Genomic DNA, 15,828 nt, shown 5'->3' with positions numbered 1-15,828 from the left:
CCATGGGCAAGGCTGAGGGCCCAAACCCAACAGGGCGCCAGCCGCTCTGTGGATTACAACCAGCATGAAGTGTCGGAGTAGGGCCAGCAGCCCCACCTCCCCCATCCCTTGTATTGATTAAAAACCCTAATTACGGCCGGATTTAATTCCTCTCTCAGCACTGCGGCACCCAAAACAGCTCCCCCCCCCCCCCCCTTCCTCCCTAGGGCCGCTCCCCTCCGTCCCTTCACCTTACCACCCCCCTCACCCCCTCCACTGCCTCCCCGGCCCCAGCGGGCACCGGCGCGGCCGCCCCGCTCCGCTCCGCCCCGGCCGGGGGCGCCGGGAGGCCGGGCGGCAGCGGCAGCGGCGCGCAGGGCCGGGCAGGGGCGGAAGCGCAGCCCGGGCTGGGCCGGCACCGCCACACGCCGCCACCGGGGCCGCCACCGCCGCCACCGCCGGGGCCGGGGCCGGGGCCGGGGCCGGTGCCGCCGCTCGCAACATGGCGCTGGTGCCGTGCCAGGTGCTGCGCGCCGCCATCCTGCTGTCCTACTGCTCCATCCTCTGCAACTACAAGGCCATCGACATGCCGGCGCACCAGACCTACGGGGGCAGCTGGAAATTCCTGACCTTCATAGACCTGGTAAGCGCCTGCCTGCCTGCCTGCCTGTCTGTGTCTGTCTGTCTGTGTGCGTGTCCCTGGCCCCGTCCCCGTCCCACCCGACCTCCACGCGGGGACCCGCACGGCGCCGCGGGGCGCTCGGCCGCCGGCAGGTGCAGGCAGGAGGCGCCGCGCGGTGCCCGCCGCAGCCCCCGGCCCCGAGGCGGCCCCGCTCCGCTTCTCCCCGCCCCGGATGCGGGCCGGGGACGGCGGCCGCTGCCCCGCCAGCCCCGTGCGGCAGCGGGGCCGCGTTTGGCCTCGCTCGGAGCCGTGCGGTGGGAGGGGAGGGGCGGGAGCAGGGCCGGGAGGGGAGGGGAAAGCGCCGAGCTCGGGAAGTGCGGGAGCTGCTTCCCCTCGGCGCCTGCAAAAAAGCCCGTCGGTGCCTTTCCTGCCAGTCTGCAGGCGTTTCACGGGGCCTGCAGGTGCAGAAGTGTCTCAGGGTGCCAGTAGCAGAGCTGCCAGGGCTTCTTACAGCCTCCTGCTAGGGTCCCAGCGCCCCGCATCCAGCCCCAGGCTGGGTTTGTGGAGACCACTGCTGACCTCGTAGGTGGGGCGGGGAAGTTTCCTTATCAGGGTTAAGCAAAGGTTGCTCACAGTTCATATTTTAGTTAGAGACAAGCAGCAGCTCCCACGTTTTTTCACGTAGCCAGGATAATGTTGTGTTGGGTGTGGAAAACTGGCTGGATCTCTGGGGATCCACAGCCCCAACTAGTGCTTTAACACTATTGTGAAGTGGTGTCTTAAGGCCTGATTTTCTCTTAAGGCAAAATAGAGACAAACTAATGTTTAAATTCACCTTTTTTTATTCTTCCAGGCTACTGAACAGCACAGGCAATGATATTTATTGATAGAAGTTAGCATCAAATCCCAGTAAGTTAGGGGGGAGCTGTCGACTTCAGTGGGGATTGAAATGGATATAAACCAACTAAAGCTAAAAGGCAGTGATGTGGTTTCGAGCCTCTTCCTTTTTCTTCCCCCCGTCTAGCCCTGACAGTTGCTTGAGGATTAAGTGAACTGAGGCTGTCATGCACTGAAAATAACATTTGACAGTGCATTATATTCATTACTTCTGCAAAATTACAGTCTGCTGTCCGTAGCAAGTTCGTGTGGACTTTCCTGTCAAAACACACACATGGTTCAGGCTACTTCTGACGTGGCCCTAAAGGTCAAGGTAAATATATAGTGCATTTTGAAGCATCTAGAACAGCGATCAGCTGCGGCTAGTCATTTCTGTCATTTAGCTAATACTTGTCACGTGTTTCTCATAGTTACCAAGTTGTATAGGTGAGAAAAGGTTAATAGTTCCTTACAGTCTTCACTCCTCCGAATAACAGACACTACTGCTTGCATGCCTTTCTCAGTGACTTGCCAGCAAACAGACCTCCCCACTTGTTGACAAGGTTTACTTATGGCCAAAAGGCCCTGGTCGCGTGTTATCTAAGCAAATATACCTTCGCTTCTCCCGGGACAACTGGGAGACTTGAAGAAACAAAATACTGTTAGATTCGTGAGGAGGATACCAGGAGGAGAGGTTGGAGGATGTTAGGCACGCTTCCAAAATCCTGTGTGTTGGCTTAGTCTTGAAAAACTCTTCCATAAGTTTCAGTTTCCTCAGCCATGTGCAGTGTTCCTCTGTCAGTCATTTTCAGAGGCTGTCTAGACAAAATAGCAGCCATGCCAGAGTCTTGGCAGACGTGTTCCTGCTACAGATTGTACCTCCAACAAGCAGAGATTTCATCTTTGACATCATAGAAGCACGTAGAAAATCTGTTTCCAAAAACAGCTACTGCTTTTAGAGAAAAGTGAGTTTATGAGCTGAATATGAAAAATCATTTGGATTTTTTCACCTGCCCATTTATAATGGAACATTCCTCTCCAGTCTCAGCGTCAGTAAATGTCTCAGAAATTCAGGTAGCGGGCTTTGCAGAGGTACTGTGCGAAATGACTTAAAATTATCCTGCATGTAATGCAATTTTGAGTCAAATTATGAAAATCTAGTAGTTTGGACACTGACACACTAGACAGAGTAAAATATTCTAAATTTATTTATTGATTTGAACAGCACTTACACGATTTGTGGAAGTCCAGCATTAAGAGGAAATTGTTTCATACAAAGCTAAAGCTGTAAGGTACCTGTCCATCCATAATATTTTGGATGTTTATACCTAAGTAATATTGTTTTGGGTGCCAATATTCCTGCTTAATCTCACCTGTCCTTGGATTATGAAGGAAAATAAGCACTATCAATGACTTCTTCTAACTGCTGTCATTCCAATTACTGACTCTGTTTCTTTGCAGTTGCTAATACGGTGGCAACATTCTCTAAACATCTCTGTCTATTTCCATAGACATGCTTCAATTTCCATATTTTTCTGGTTTATGAAGCAATGTACTGGAATGGAGAACGTACCAAAAGTATGTTTTGTCAGTACACTGGTGATGCTCCTCACTGTTACTAATGATCATTTCTCCACTTGGGGTTTTCTCCCATGTATGTGAAGGTTATAGGTGCTTGCCCCGCTTATTCCAAAAGTGGTACAGACTTCTGCTTAGAGCCAGTGTCATTACAGAGCAAAAAAGGGAGGTGCAAAGACGTTAATAATTGCTGCCAAGACCACTTAGTGGGCCCAGCAGATCAAATCAAAGACCATTTAGCCTCACAATACAAACCAAGCTTCAGGGTTAGTTCCTGTGGGAACGGCAAAGAACTGGATTTAGGTGGTAAACTTCAAGAGATCTGCCTAAAATCTCCTGTATAGTTGCCTTTGTTAGACTCAGATTCACCACTTGGTGCTTCAGTAGTGGATTGCTCCACCGTTCCCTGCACTGTTATCCGTAAGTTCATTGCTGAGCCTTATAGTGAAAGGTATGTGAGGGTGAAAATGATGCCAGTACAAAAGGATTCTTTGCAACAAGTTTGTCAGCTGCATAAATCTTCCAGAAATCTTCCCTACTTGTGCCGCTGTTTGTTCAGCTGTGTAAGTGCTGGAAGTAGCCAAATTAAAGATAACTGGGTCGTTCTGCATACACTGTAATCGTGCACCTGCCTTTATAAACACACATTTGTTGAGGGATCCCTTTGTGACAACTTTTCTAGGTCTGGCAGGATCCTTACTGCTGAAGGGATTAAGTTTTATTTCTCTTGGTTCTTTTATCATTGTCACGAGAGGAGACAAAAAGTAAATGCAATTTGTATTCTGGAAGGAAGTGGAGCCTGTGGGTGCCAAAGGAAGACCACCTCTACTTTTTGTGTTTAGATTTGTGCAATAATTAGCAGAAAAGTTCACCTAAGTATGTATCACTTTAACAAGGGGTGCCTCATCTAAACAGCTTGTAACTTTTATTGTGCTGTTTCTGTGGAAATTTTACTTTTCAAACAAGCGTGAATAAACCAAGATACACTGTTGCACGCACATATGCTTGCAATAATAAAATCCTGTTTGGATTTTTTAATCATCAGGGCTCTCTGACAGGCTGATTGGGGTAGCTACAGAGACAAAAAACAAGCCTGGCTTTTTGGAAGCAGTCTGAAGTGTTATGTTTTATGATTATGATTAATGTCCCTGTTTTGAATAACAGAATGTTAACACGAGTATTCATACCTCGATTCAGGGCAGCCAAGGCTAGGGAGGAATTCATTTTGCTTATATATAAATCTGTCTGGCCATAGATTTTTATTACTCCCATAAAAGAAATAGCAAGATGTCTGTGCATCTACTTTTACATGTTGCTGGCAGATTGAGTTCCACAAAAAAAAACAATTACAAGTTTTGCTTGCAGTTTATTTTTTGCTAATACATGTTGTATTTGTTGTGTAGAAAATATGCTTAGATTTAGTTTCATTAAATTTAAATAAGTCATCAAAACTTAGCTCATTTCTTGCCTTTGGAAGAATTCAGAGGGGCATGTTACCAACAGTAGTGCTAGGAACTAGAATTTGTAGATCCGTCATTTATCCTTTACATTTTTCGTTACTAGTTATTAAATCGTGTGAGGTACAGTTATTAGATAAAAAGATAGCTGCTTAACAAAGCATGGCTGAAATTATAAATGATTTGTGCCCATTCTGAATTTAGTCGTGCTGATAGGAAATGGCATGACCAGTAAATGCCAGTGGCCAGAAGAAGTCAGAAGTGAGGAATAAATTGAGGCTTTTCCTCAAATAAAAGTCAAAAAGTCAGCTTGATTGCAAACAGGCTATGTAGTCAGTGCCTGCTCTAAAATTAGATAATTTTATATTAGAAGAAGATGTACTGTTTACCTTGTGGAATCACAATGCCTTAGTGTTAGTAACTCTGTTACACTACATAGACTCTTACCGCTAATACTAATTCAATGTTAACAAAATACAGATTTTGCTTTGAGCTTGTGCTTCTCTGGCACTACACTTGAAAGTCCCCACTGTAGATGCTCTGAACTCATTTTTGAAATGGAATCTATAAATGTAGGGAAGTTAAGGGTGATTAGCTGGCCACCAGGTAGTGGTATTTGAGGTAAAGCAGGGTTTAGAAAGTTACATTGGTTTTCTTTGTCATTCATTATCCATATAATCAAATACTTCACAAATTTCCTACTGTTGTCATAAACACAGATATGAATTCTTGTTTCTACTCTGTGTGGTATTATCCTGCATGTATTCACCGCATCTGTTAAAGATTATTAGCGAGATCCCCTTGATATACTGCCGTAAACTCGTAGTTGCTTTCGTGCCCTTTTTGAGCTGCTGCAGTTCCTAGCAGAGGTCTGGAGATCAAAAGGCAGTTTGTGCTCCAGACTGGGTGGTTGGCTCGCTACCTGAAGTTGGGCAAGTTTCATCGCTAACTGCATGGGCTAAACTTGCTGCAACGCAGAGGATACAAGTGAAAACGTATTCCACACTCTGTGTGATATAATTACATGACTCTTTTCCAGGATTTCCTTTACTGAAATGAATTTCACCTTCTGCTCCTCTCTTTCGTCATCTGTAAAGTTACCCTGATACGCACCCACTTTGTCAAGCGCTTTATGGCTTCTGTGTGAAACGACTACAGAAGTGTAAGATACTGTCTTGTATTACTCTCAGAGGTAAATCATCAGCAAGTCTAGGTATCTCAGTGGTCTTACAATAGCACAGAATGCAGCCACCAGTGTTTATCAGTTTATGGAGAAAGAAACTAAGGGCTTGCTTCTTTAGGAATAACAAAAGTAAGGTTTCTTAATGGTGCTTAATGTATTTGAGAGAATAGGCAACAATATAGGTAAGGGAGCCTTTTAATAAATATGTCTTTTAGAGCTTTCTTATTCCCTCTCTGGCTGTAAACATGTCAGAGGAACAGTTGTGTGTAGTGCTGTCTGTAGGAATAAAAGCATAATGGTATCACCGTTTGTTATTGAGAGACCGTGTTTGCCATTTGCTTTTGGTTGCACAAATCCAGTGAAATTCGAGCGCCGTATGAAGAATTCTGTTTTCACATTACATTAGCATGTCTTTATTTTACAATTGGACTTAAGTATGTTCGACATATAATTTGGGAATTTTTGGGAAAGTTATGGCTGTCATGAAATATTTATGTTGGCAGAAGGGTTGGCAGGGGAAGGGAGCAGAATAGAAGAGAGGACAAATTGGGATCACTTACTATGGTGATAGATTTAACTAATGACAGTAATATTATTTTATAACTTGGAGTATGTAACTGATAGGTAACAGTGCTATGTTATAAAGCAATGAAAAGTCCGAACAAGTTTGTGAAAGCATTTTCAGAAGATGACGACTTCAAGCAGTTGGTTTAGTAGATTTTCTGTTCCCCTTGAAAAAAATCCTATCTGTGTTGCATTGCAGTTGAAGGATTTTCTTCAGAATTTTATTTTAGTGGTAAGAATAACCCAGTTATTCTTCTATGTCGCCATGCAACAAAGTTATTAAGTATTTTAAATAATAAATTTAAACAATGACAACACATCCAGTATATCTCAAGGAATTCCCGTGCTTGAAATTAAAGCTGGGGTTCTGGGCTGTACTAATTCTTTGTGAATATGAATCAAGAATAAAATATTTAATCACTGTGTGTGTTTTTGATATTATATTTCTGTTATACTAATGGGGCCATATAAGCTTATACAAGAAATAAATTTGAGAGATTGACCGTCTTAAGTTGAACTGGAGATCTATATAGTCTATTAAATAATATTGTAAATAATATAGAAAATTGCAAACTTAATCTTTTAAATTTGAAATATTTTAAATAAAATCAAATTCCATAGGACTCTTTGCATTTAGAACAATCTGCGGATGTACTAAAAATTGCATGGTAGAAGTTCATGCAGGTTGTTACTTGGTTTCATCCTTGGGGTGCAAAAAAAAAAAAAAAAAAGTATCATGGCATGATACATGGCATGAAAATAGGGAAACTCGCAATAAAAATCTTTTATTATTGGTGTGATGGAAAAATCAAATGTGCCATTATGTCCTCCTAACAAAATAAAGTTGCAGACTTGAACAAAGTACAATGGTACAATGACAATAAAATAGAATAAAATCGAGTTGAAAAAATAGGCAATTCTGCAATGTATGAAATATGATATAATGTAGATGTATTACAAGAGATTGACAAGTGTGTGAACAAAGCAATAAAGTCAAAATATTTCAGGTTGCTTTCATTTCATGCAGTCATTTCTGTGCTGCATCTTTCCATATCTAATAGGTGGAGTTGTCAGTGCCTACCTATCCTAATGTGGTATAGAAAACAGTTTTCTAATGGTGCTAATTTAATCCAGAATCTGATGTTGGGAGGAGCTCAGGACAGGTGGAGAGTTCCTTGTCATTTAGAGTTCTAGTTGGTAATGCAACTAAACGACCAACACCAGTGGCACGTTTATATTTTTTATGCAGAATTAAGAGTGAAAGAAATATTGGCATGTAATAACTTCACATGATACTGGACACATTCCTGTATTTGAAACCAGAGTCTGAGGCTCAGTTTCACTCCTTGGATGTCCAGGTATATATGTGATTTATAAGGTAGAAAGAGAATTGGCAATGCCTTGGTTTATTTTGAAGACCTAAGTGAAAGACAAACCTCTTGTTTGCTCTGTGAATGGGGTGAATACAGAAAGCTTGCTTGCTTCTTATGAAAGGTTTTTCAAGTTTTGCCTTATTCACCTGCATTTATTTGAATAACTACATTTTGCCTGTCCCATATTTTCAAAAGCTCTGAATTTGTTACTAGTCTTCAAAGCCTTACATCCTTTGTTACGTTTTTATTATATAAGATGCAAGATATATTCAACTCAGCATAGTGATATTTACTGCAACAGAAAAAGTTGTGTTTATCTTTAGTGGATGGAAAAGTTAGCAGCAGCCTGAAGGGAAAAAAGCAAACAAATACAGCAGTGGGAAGCTGAAGTAAAACTTCTATCCATTTCAAAGAGGAATAAACTAAAGTAAAATAAAATAACTTAACATCTTTCGGTAAGACTTATTAAACACAAGTCCCTTTCCCCAGTTTGAACTGGGGTTAAGAGGTCTGAGGATTTTCATCAGCAATTTACCGGTTATCCTGGGGTATTTTACACGCTCTTGACATATAGTTAGCGTTGTTTGTTCTTTGTTTGTTTGTTTTGCAACATACTGCAAAATGTAGAGATTCTGTTGGCTGGAAACAGGTTAAGCTCATAGGAAGTGCTGAGAGGAAATCTGAACCTGGTTTTCGTTTGTATGAAGGCTCCTTCTGGCACTTTAGGTAAGTCCCTGTTTTCCCTCTGAAGGTGGAAAGAAACATTTGAACGCCTCATGCAACAACCCCTGAACATCTTGTCTTGCCACTGTCCTTGCAGGCATCCTGTTTACAGTAGGGTTTTCCAAACAAATACTTGTCAAAGGGTGCAATTATATCATAATTTCCACTGAAATCTGTGTGCAACTGACATAGCTCAGGTATTTTTGCCATGGTTGTCTGTAAGGTTGGTCATTTCAGGGTGTTTCAGGACTGCTTACAGTAGAGCTTAAAACAAAACTAGTAGCGCTGGATTTTTACCAGCTGCATATTAGGTGTCCTGATAAAGATAAAGTAGAACAGAATGTGCAGGAGAGCAGAATGTCAAATCCCTTGCTAATTTCTTGCTAGCAAAGCACAAGGAGTGGTACATTTTTGCAACGAATTAGTTTAAGTGAAACAATTTATGAGAACTGAAGTTTACCTGCACAAATGCTGCTAGAGGCTTCAGACTGGTTGAGTTGGTTGTATAAGGGCTTTGCAAGGAATTTCAGTTTTACTCTGGCTTATTTTTGGTTTTGAGCAGTGCTGTCTGTATCTCTATATATTTTTAAACCTTGGTGTACCTGAGGGTGAATTTACTATTTTTTTCCCTTCCTCTATTTGTGTAAATTTTATCAGGTATCTTGAAGCCTTCTGGCCCTGGCAGCACATAAGTAACAAAATGTTATTTATTATTATTATTGCTCATATTATTAGAATTCGGTAGGCGTGGGAGTTCCACATGCAGAGCACAGGTGGCATATGTTCCTAAATGTACTTGTTTCAGATGCAAGAGGAAGAAAAAAGAAGCTGCTTTTAATGCTGCTGTATAAATTGCTAAAATGCATGAATGCTAAAGAAATGTTTTCTCTTTGAGGTGCTTGACAAGCTCATGGCTGAAGTGATGGAAGCATTTCATACAGCTAATACTGAGGCTAGCATCTGTGTGTGATCCTGAGACACTGCAGCAGGGCTCTCCTCCCTAGAGCAGACACAAGTTGTCATGCCCAATTGCTGGTGCAGGCTCAGCTCTGCGAAGGCTGCAAGCAGAAGTGGGAGAGAACAGGAAGAGATGACAGCACTTTGCGCTGGGGTGAGCAGGGGAGAGAGCGCGCCATCTGACGAGCCCAGTGCTGTGACAAGCTGGTGTTTAGCTGTGTGCCAGCCATGAGGGCGAAATGAGGGAAAACGAGGTGTGGAGATTGGAAGTGGCCAGAGGTCCCCATTTGCTGTTCACTTAGGCTCCCTAACAAATTGAAATTCCACGCTGTGAAAACTTTTCTTGACCTTACTTTACTTGTTCTAGCAGTGCTCCAAGAGCTGAGGATTTGCATGAGCACTAGACACAATTAGCTGCCTTCCTCTACGGCCCGGGAAGTGAGTGCTGAGGAGCTGTGAGTCAAGGAGGAAACCTCTACCACGTGGGACTGGTGCAAGCACTGTGCTGGTGAACTGGACAGTCAGGAGGCTGGAAGGGATTTGGGGTGTTTGGTGACGGGTATGCATCGCTGTGTACGTTTGAGATAATTGTTATTTACTTACGCCGCACACACTATGAAAATATTAAGCTGTGTTCATAAAAGCTGCTCTGTGCTCTTATCTCCCCATATGCTGTGCATACACAAGAGTAAATTGGCCTGTTAACCACCAAAGTCTGCTTAGGTGACCAGTTAATGAACCGTAGGCAGAATGGTTTGAGTGATTCCAGGTACCAGACACTGCTCAGTTTTCAAGTGTCAAAGAACTGGAGCTTGCAAGGGAGAGCAGGCGGCTTTCAGGTCAGCTGTCGCATGACCTAGCAGGGCTAGAAAGGGATATTCCTGCATTTATTAAGAAGCTAATGATTGTTTCTAATTCTAACGTGATTATAGAAGATTAGTATTCAAATCTCCTTGACTCAATGCCAGCATAATTTCAGAAGCTAAACACCTCTAAATTACCAGAGATAATATCCTGTGCTATTAAATCATGTGGCATTTCAAGCTAGGTTTTGTTTTCTTTTTCTCATGGTTTGAGGCAGGAGCTACAAAAATGGTATTGCCAAATTAATTAAAAGCTGTTTTGTTCCCCGTGAAGTATGAGGCTGAGTTAAAATTAAGAGATGTATTTTATGCAGATGTATTTTAGAAAATGTCAGAAGGAGCTCTTTTTACTCTGGCGATTTGAGCCAGTGGGATCCGAACTTCTCAATTTTAAAATTCAACCAAGAACATAAAAGCAAAGTGTGAATGTCTTTGAGGGTGTGCAAGGGATGATTCAAGTCATCTGGCTTCATGAACAGAAGTGCTCCCACCTTGCCCTGTTCCATTTGTGTCCCTTACCACCCTGCCAGGCTCCCCAGTTTCACAGTTTCCCTTTCTTCCTTGTGGGAGCCTGCCTGTGCAGCACCCCTTGTTTCATTCCTTCTCACCTCTTCTTACCCAGCACCGTGTCCATGATCTTTCGGCTCAGCTTCCTAGTTCCAGTTGCACACCCAGTCCCCTTCCAGAAGCCTGTTTTCCCCTCTAGAGCTTCTGTTCTTGTCCCCATGGTGCTCATTGTACTTTTCCCACCATTCACACATCCTGTCTTTTTTCCCTGTCCGTTCACTGCCTTACGTTGTCTCATCCTGTCCATCCCAAATACCTCATCTCCTTAATTTTTGTGTCTTCTTAAAGCACCCAGTACAGACCTGTAACAGTGAAGAATCAGCCGCCTTTCACCAGAAAAGCCTGATTTCAGACTAGCGATAGCCTTAAAGAACCACATTTGGAATCATGTTGTTACATAAGTAGCTTAGCTTTGCTCTCTGTTTCTGAGCAAGTTTTTAAGCATCCTTGTTACAGGAAGAAACACCCAGAAGTGTTAAGCATAATGGATCAAGAGCCTAATGTTTGTTATGGTGTTAAAATCTTGTCATTTTTTGGTAGTCTGCCATGCAAGTTTTTGTGATAAATCTTCCAATTCAGAAACAAGTCCTTGATAAAAATTGATGTTCCAGCGGAAAAATCAAAATGATGTAGGGAATCGTCAGTCACTGTTTATTCAGACATTTTATGTCTTTTATTTTTTTGCAGTTTGTATATTTTAAATGATGCTGAAATTCTTTTAATTGTATTTTGTATTTCCTAGCAAGTAAACACATCTTGTAGTAGTAATTGTGAGGTCTGAAATCTGCTGCATGCAGTGAGATGAACAAAAATATTTTGAAACATTGCTTAGCTTATCAGCCATTATTGTTGTTAATAGAGGAAGCTTGCTTTTTTTTTTCATGTGAACGTATATAAGCACTCATTCTTTGTTTGTGTGGGCAGATTGGGAGTGCATGCAGACACGTATGTTGCAATTTAGAATGGGGGAATGGGGGAAGAGGGAAATCTGCATTTCACAGCGGTGACTTTCTGTTCAAACCTGTAGGGAAGAATATTCCTTCGCGTTAAGGGCTGCCAACCCTGAAGTCTGAGAGAGATGAGCCTGCCACAGCTCGGTGCCCCCAGGTCCAGCCAGGAGCAAGGCCAAACACGTGCCCAGTAGGCACATGCAGAAGCACACCTGTATGATACGTATGTACTTGCATGCAGAGATCAGCACAGGCAGAAACACTCAGCAGCACTTGGTGGACACACAAACAATGCCAGCAGCCTGCTGCTGCTCCCATTTCGTGCTGATCAGGGTGGAGGCCTGCTGGTGGGAAATATGTCCAGACATACAGTGGGGGTGCCTGCGGTGAGTGGCTGGGGTCACTCAGCCACCACAGGGTGCTCCCAGGGGTCGTGCACTGACCCTCACATATGGACCCTCGCTGCTCTGGGTGCTGACACCACAGAGGCACAGTCCCCGAGGCCATGGTCTGACTGCAGTTCGTGGCACTGGTTTCCCTCTGCACCTTTGTGTGTGAGAGTGTACGCCTTTTATCATGTAATGCAGCAATTTTCCAGGGCTTAAAATTTCCCTGGAAAATGAGTGAACTGACTGAAACACTGCCTGCTGCTCACAGACCACCTGTGGTTTACATTTATCACCAGAGTGGTTACTCAGGCAGGGAAGGTTTGGGTTCCAGTGCAGTGCCCCGCAAAGTCCTTAGGCATCTCCCCATAGTGTCTTGTAAGTGCAAAAACAGGTCTCTGAAATGTAGGCCAATACAAATAAAGTTCTGACTGGGCCAGGTGGTTTAGATTCAAGAATGTCTTGCAAGATCTGTCAGCCAAATAGTCAAGTGACAGCTGGAACAAGGAGCGCTCAGCATATGATCACACAGAGTCCGTAGCTCCCCGGGTTAGCCTCTTCCTTCCCTGTGACCAGCACAGGGTGGGCTGCAGGCTGAGGGCATCGCTATGATGGGAGCAGATTTGTCAATGCAGCTTGTTGCAGGGTGTCTTTTGTCTTACCACAGGGTTCAGTTTGTGTGCCCTGCCATTGGAACCAATGCTCACGATGGCCTAGTGAAAAAATGTCACAAAAGATCTGTGGATCTTGTGAGAGGTATTTTGGCATTACTTCTGCCAGCTAATGGCAGAAGTATTCACTCCGTATTATCCACATTCCTTCTGCTTGGTTTAGATGGGAGGTGACACTCACCGTGCTGCTTGCAAGCTAGAAATATGAGAATTTTCAGCACCTTGCAAGATAAGGCCCTGAAATATTGAAGTTTTTATTATTTTTTTTAAGTCTCTTCTGCTGTGATTGTAAATTTAGCAACTGTGAATTTCTATGGGAAGAAAAAGTCAGTCTCACAATTTAATGGAAAAAAAAAAAAACAGAAAAAGTATTTCAAACTCATGGTTTCAGTGCAGTTGGACTGACCAAGTGAAAACAAAACACTTGATTGTTTTCATTAAGTTACTTGGGAAAAAAATTACATTGCAAACAAATCAGCATTTGCAGTGAGAAAGTGTCATTCAGCAATATTTTGCCAGCTATATTCACTGAAAATGGTTTAATCTCTTTGTTTATTATTTTATTAGGTGCATTGTGATTACAGGGATTAGTACATATTTTGAAGAAGTAACCAAACAATAAGACTGTGGTACAAGCAAAGTCTCCTGTTGGCCAGTTTTCCCCTCCTAGTCCTGATATTTCACCTGTTTTGGGTCGTGTGCCCAATGAAGGTGTCTAGATGGAGTTTGCCAGGCAAAGAAGCGCGGCAATGTGGGGGTAAAGCTGTTGAACGAGTCGCTTATTTGCATAGTGTGCAAATAAGTGGTGCATTTTCAGAGGAGGTCGTGGCTGGGTTGTGGCCTGCACACCTTTGAGCCCTGGTTCTGAATCATTTTGATGTCTTCTGCACCCCTCAGGCTGCTGGCCTGGAGCGTATATGTTCTGCAAGAGTCTTGTGTCAGAGAAGACACGTCCTTGCCATTCAGAATTCCTTAGAGTAAACTGACCTTTCTAAAGGACTCTTTTAAGCCAGGTAGATGGGCATTCAGCATTATGAATCAGACCTGGAACAGCCCCATCTTTTATTAATATAATGTCTCCTGATTTACTGCAGGAAGCCACTGAAATGATTAAGCGTACCGGCAGTCTGCATAAAATGCCTGGGTGACCTCCAAAGCACTATGAGAAATATCAGAGAAAAATTTTAAAACCTGAATGATCAGGTTATAGAAATTAAAGCCATATCTCAGTGTGTTGGAAATGCTGTTAGAATAGGAAGGCAGGCAGGGGCTGCAGAGTGGCAGAAGATTTAGGCCACATCTCCTGCATAGCACCCAAAATGAGTCAGTGCTCTGGGTGGAAAGTGTCATTCTGCTATGTTTTCTTTGCAGTTTTCCTCCTTGGTGATCTTCCCAAAAGAAAGCATAGGTAAATACGACAAACGCATGAAGAATGCTTATTCCAAATAGCCAACCTTGTCTGTTTACTTGGTATATTCATATTTCCATATAGTCTCTTTAGTGCTTCATCATCCAAGAAAAAAGAAATGCACACATAGATGGACATCTTCTGATTTCTCTTTACGACCAAATTAATAAATCCTGCTAGCCAGTATCTTGCTAAGAGTAAAATTGCTTTGTAGTGCCAATTTATTTTATTACAAGATCTCAAAGCACTTAGGGAGTATTAGCTAACTGAGTTTCACAACATCCCTCTGCAGCGAAGCAACAGATCGGCTGGATATATAGTCATTAAAATCCTCACGGTCTTATCTTAGTTGTATAACCTGTATTTTAGAACACCGCTAATCTCAGGTGGTCCAGGAGGCGATCACTCCCTTCAGTCCTTGGGCTTTTTTGCAGGATGAGGTGGGGCTGGGGTTGGGACTGGCTATTCCAGCAGCGCTGTCCGGGTAATGAAACCTCACCCCCAGCCCTCCCCGTCGCGCCCACTGACTCAGGTGCTGCCACTGCTGCTCACAAAGAGGTGGGAAGCGTGTGGCTGTTTGTAGGGGCACGGTGCCTGCCATTAGGAGTGAGTGCAGGGCTGCACTCTTCCTACAGGCAGCTGCTGCCCCTTTGGAGCAGCCAGGCTCAACTCTGACTCCTGTTTTGCCCCAGCTTCATCTACTCTTCAAGATAAGCCCCACGTCCTACTTTGGGCTCAGCCCTTCCCAGGGCTGCAGCAGCAGGCACCGTGCTCGGCTTGCTGCAGGAAAAGAGGTGGGGAGGGGCAGGGTGCTGGTTGGCCTGGTGGATCTAGGAAGGTGGATGTGATGGTACAGGAAGGGTGTGCTGCGGCCAGGCTGTTGATGAGGGAGAAAGGAAGAGAAATAGTTCATTTAAATGGCAAAATGTAGGCGGCTACCGTGAGTGCAGAGTGGGTGGTTATTGCAGCAGAGCGTCAAGGATAGCTGGAGCACAGAGAGTTGACCTTGAGAAGGAAGGGAGGAGGCCCCAGACCAGAGATCTGGCCCCTGTATTTGCCAAATTGGGGTCATCCTCCAAGTTGGCAGCAGCTGTGGGGTTTTATTGCTTATTTCTGGGCAGAAGGAGGTGTACCTGCACCGTGTAGCGCATGCAGCACAAATCAGGAAATGCTGGGAGATGTTGAACCTGCTGCGTACACACCGTGCAGTCAATCCCTGCGTGAGCAGTAGATGTTGATCCAGAAGAATCAGGCATTCAGCAGCCTGGACAACTACCACGAATCCCCACGTTCTGCCTGGAGACATCTTCTGGCTGGAAAAGGGGGAAAAACGAACGTCTGGTAGCTCTTAGCTGCATGGTTAGCATGTAGGTTAGCATGGGGGCTTCCACCTACATGACCTACTTGTGGAACACCAGTGGCAGCTCCTCTTCTGAAATAAACAGCGTGATATCGTCCATGCATGTTTGAGTGGGACGTGTATTTCTTTTGGCTGGGAGAGAGGAAGGTACAGTTGTCAAGCCCAGATGGAGGCTTTGAAATATGCATGATAGTGGCAGCTGTGTGTGGGAAGAATGACTTGAAGTGTGTTGAGGAGGAGGAGGCTTGTTTACTGTGTTGCTGTCTTCATGTAGCTGCAGAGCTGAATGGAGGGAGAAGTGAGGAATGCAT

General features: G+C 43.9%; 1 protein-coding gene across 1 annotated transcript in view; it reads left to right on the top strand.

Moving 5' to 3' along the window:
* The first annotated feature begins 329 nt into the window (after positions 1-329).
* The window catches only part of AIG1 (androgen induced 1), a 122,115-nt gene continuing 106,616 nt past the window's right edge, over positions 330-15,828 (top strand). The window contains exon 1 of the mRNA XM_084283801.1: positions 330-622. Within this exon, the coding sequence (XP_084139927.1) occupies positions 482-622 (141 nt within the window). The 5' untranslated portion in view covers positions 330-481. The remainder of the gene's footprint in view (positions 623-15,828) is intronic.

This window comes from Netta rufina, assembly GCF_964035555.1.
Source record: "Netta rufina genome assembly, chromosome: 3".
Taxonomy (NCBI): Eukaryota; Metazoa; Chordata; class Aves; order Anseriformes; family Anatidae; genus Netta; species Netta rufina.
This window is presented reverse-complemented; position numbering and strand designations above follow the sequence as displayed.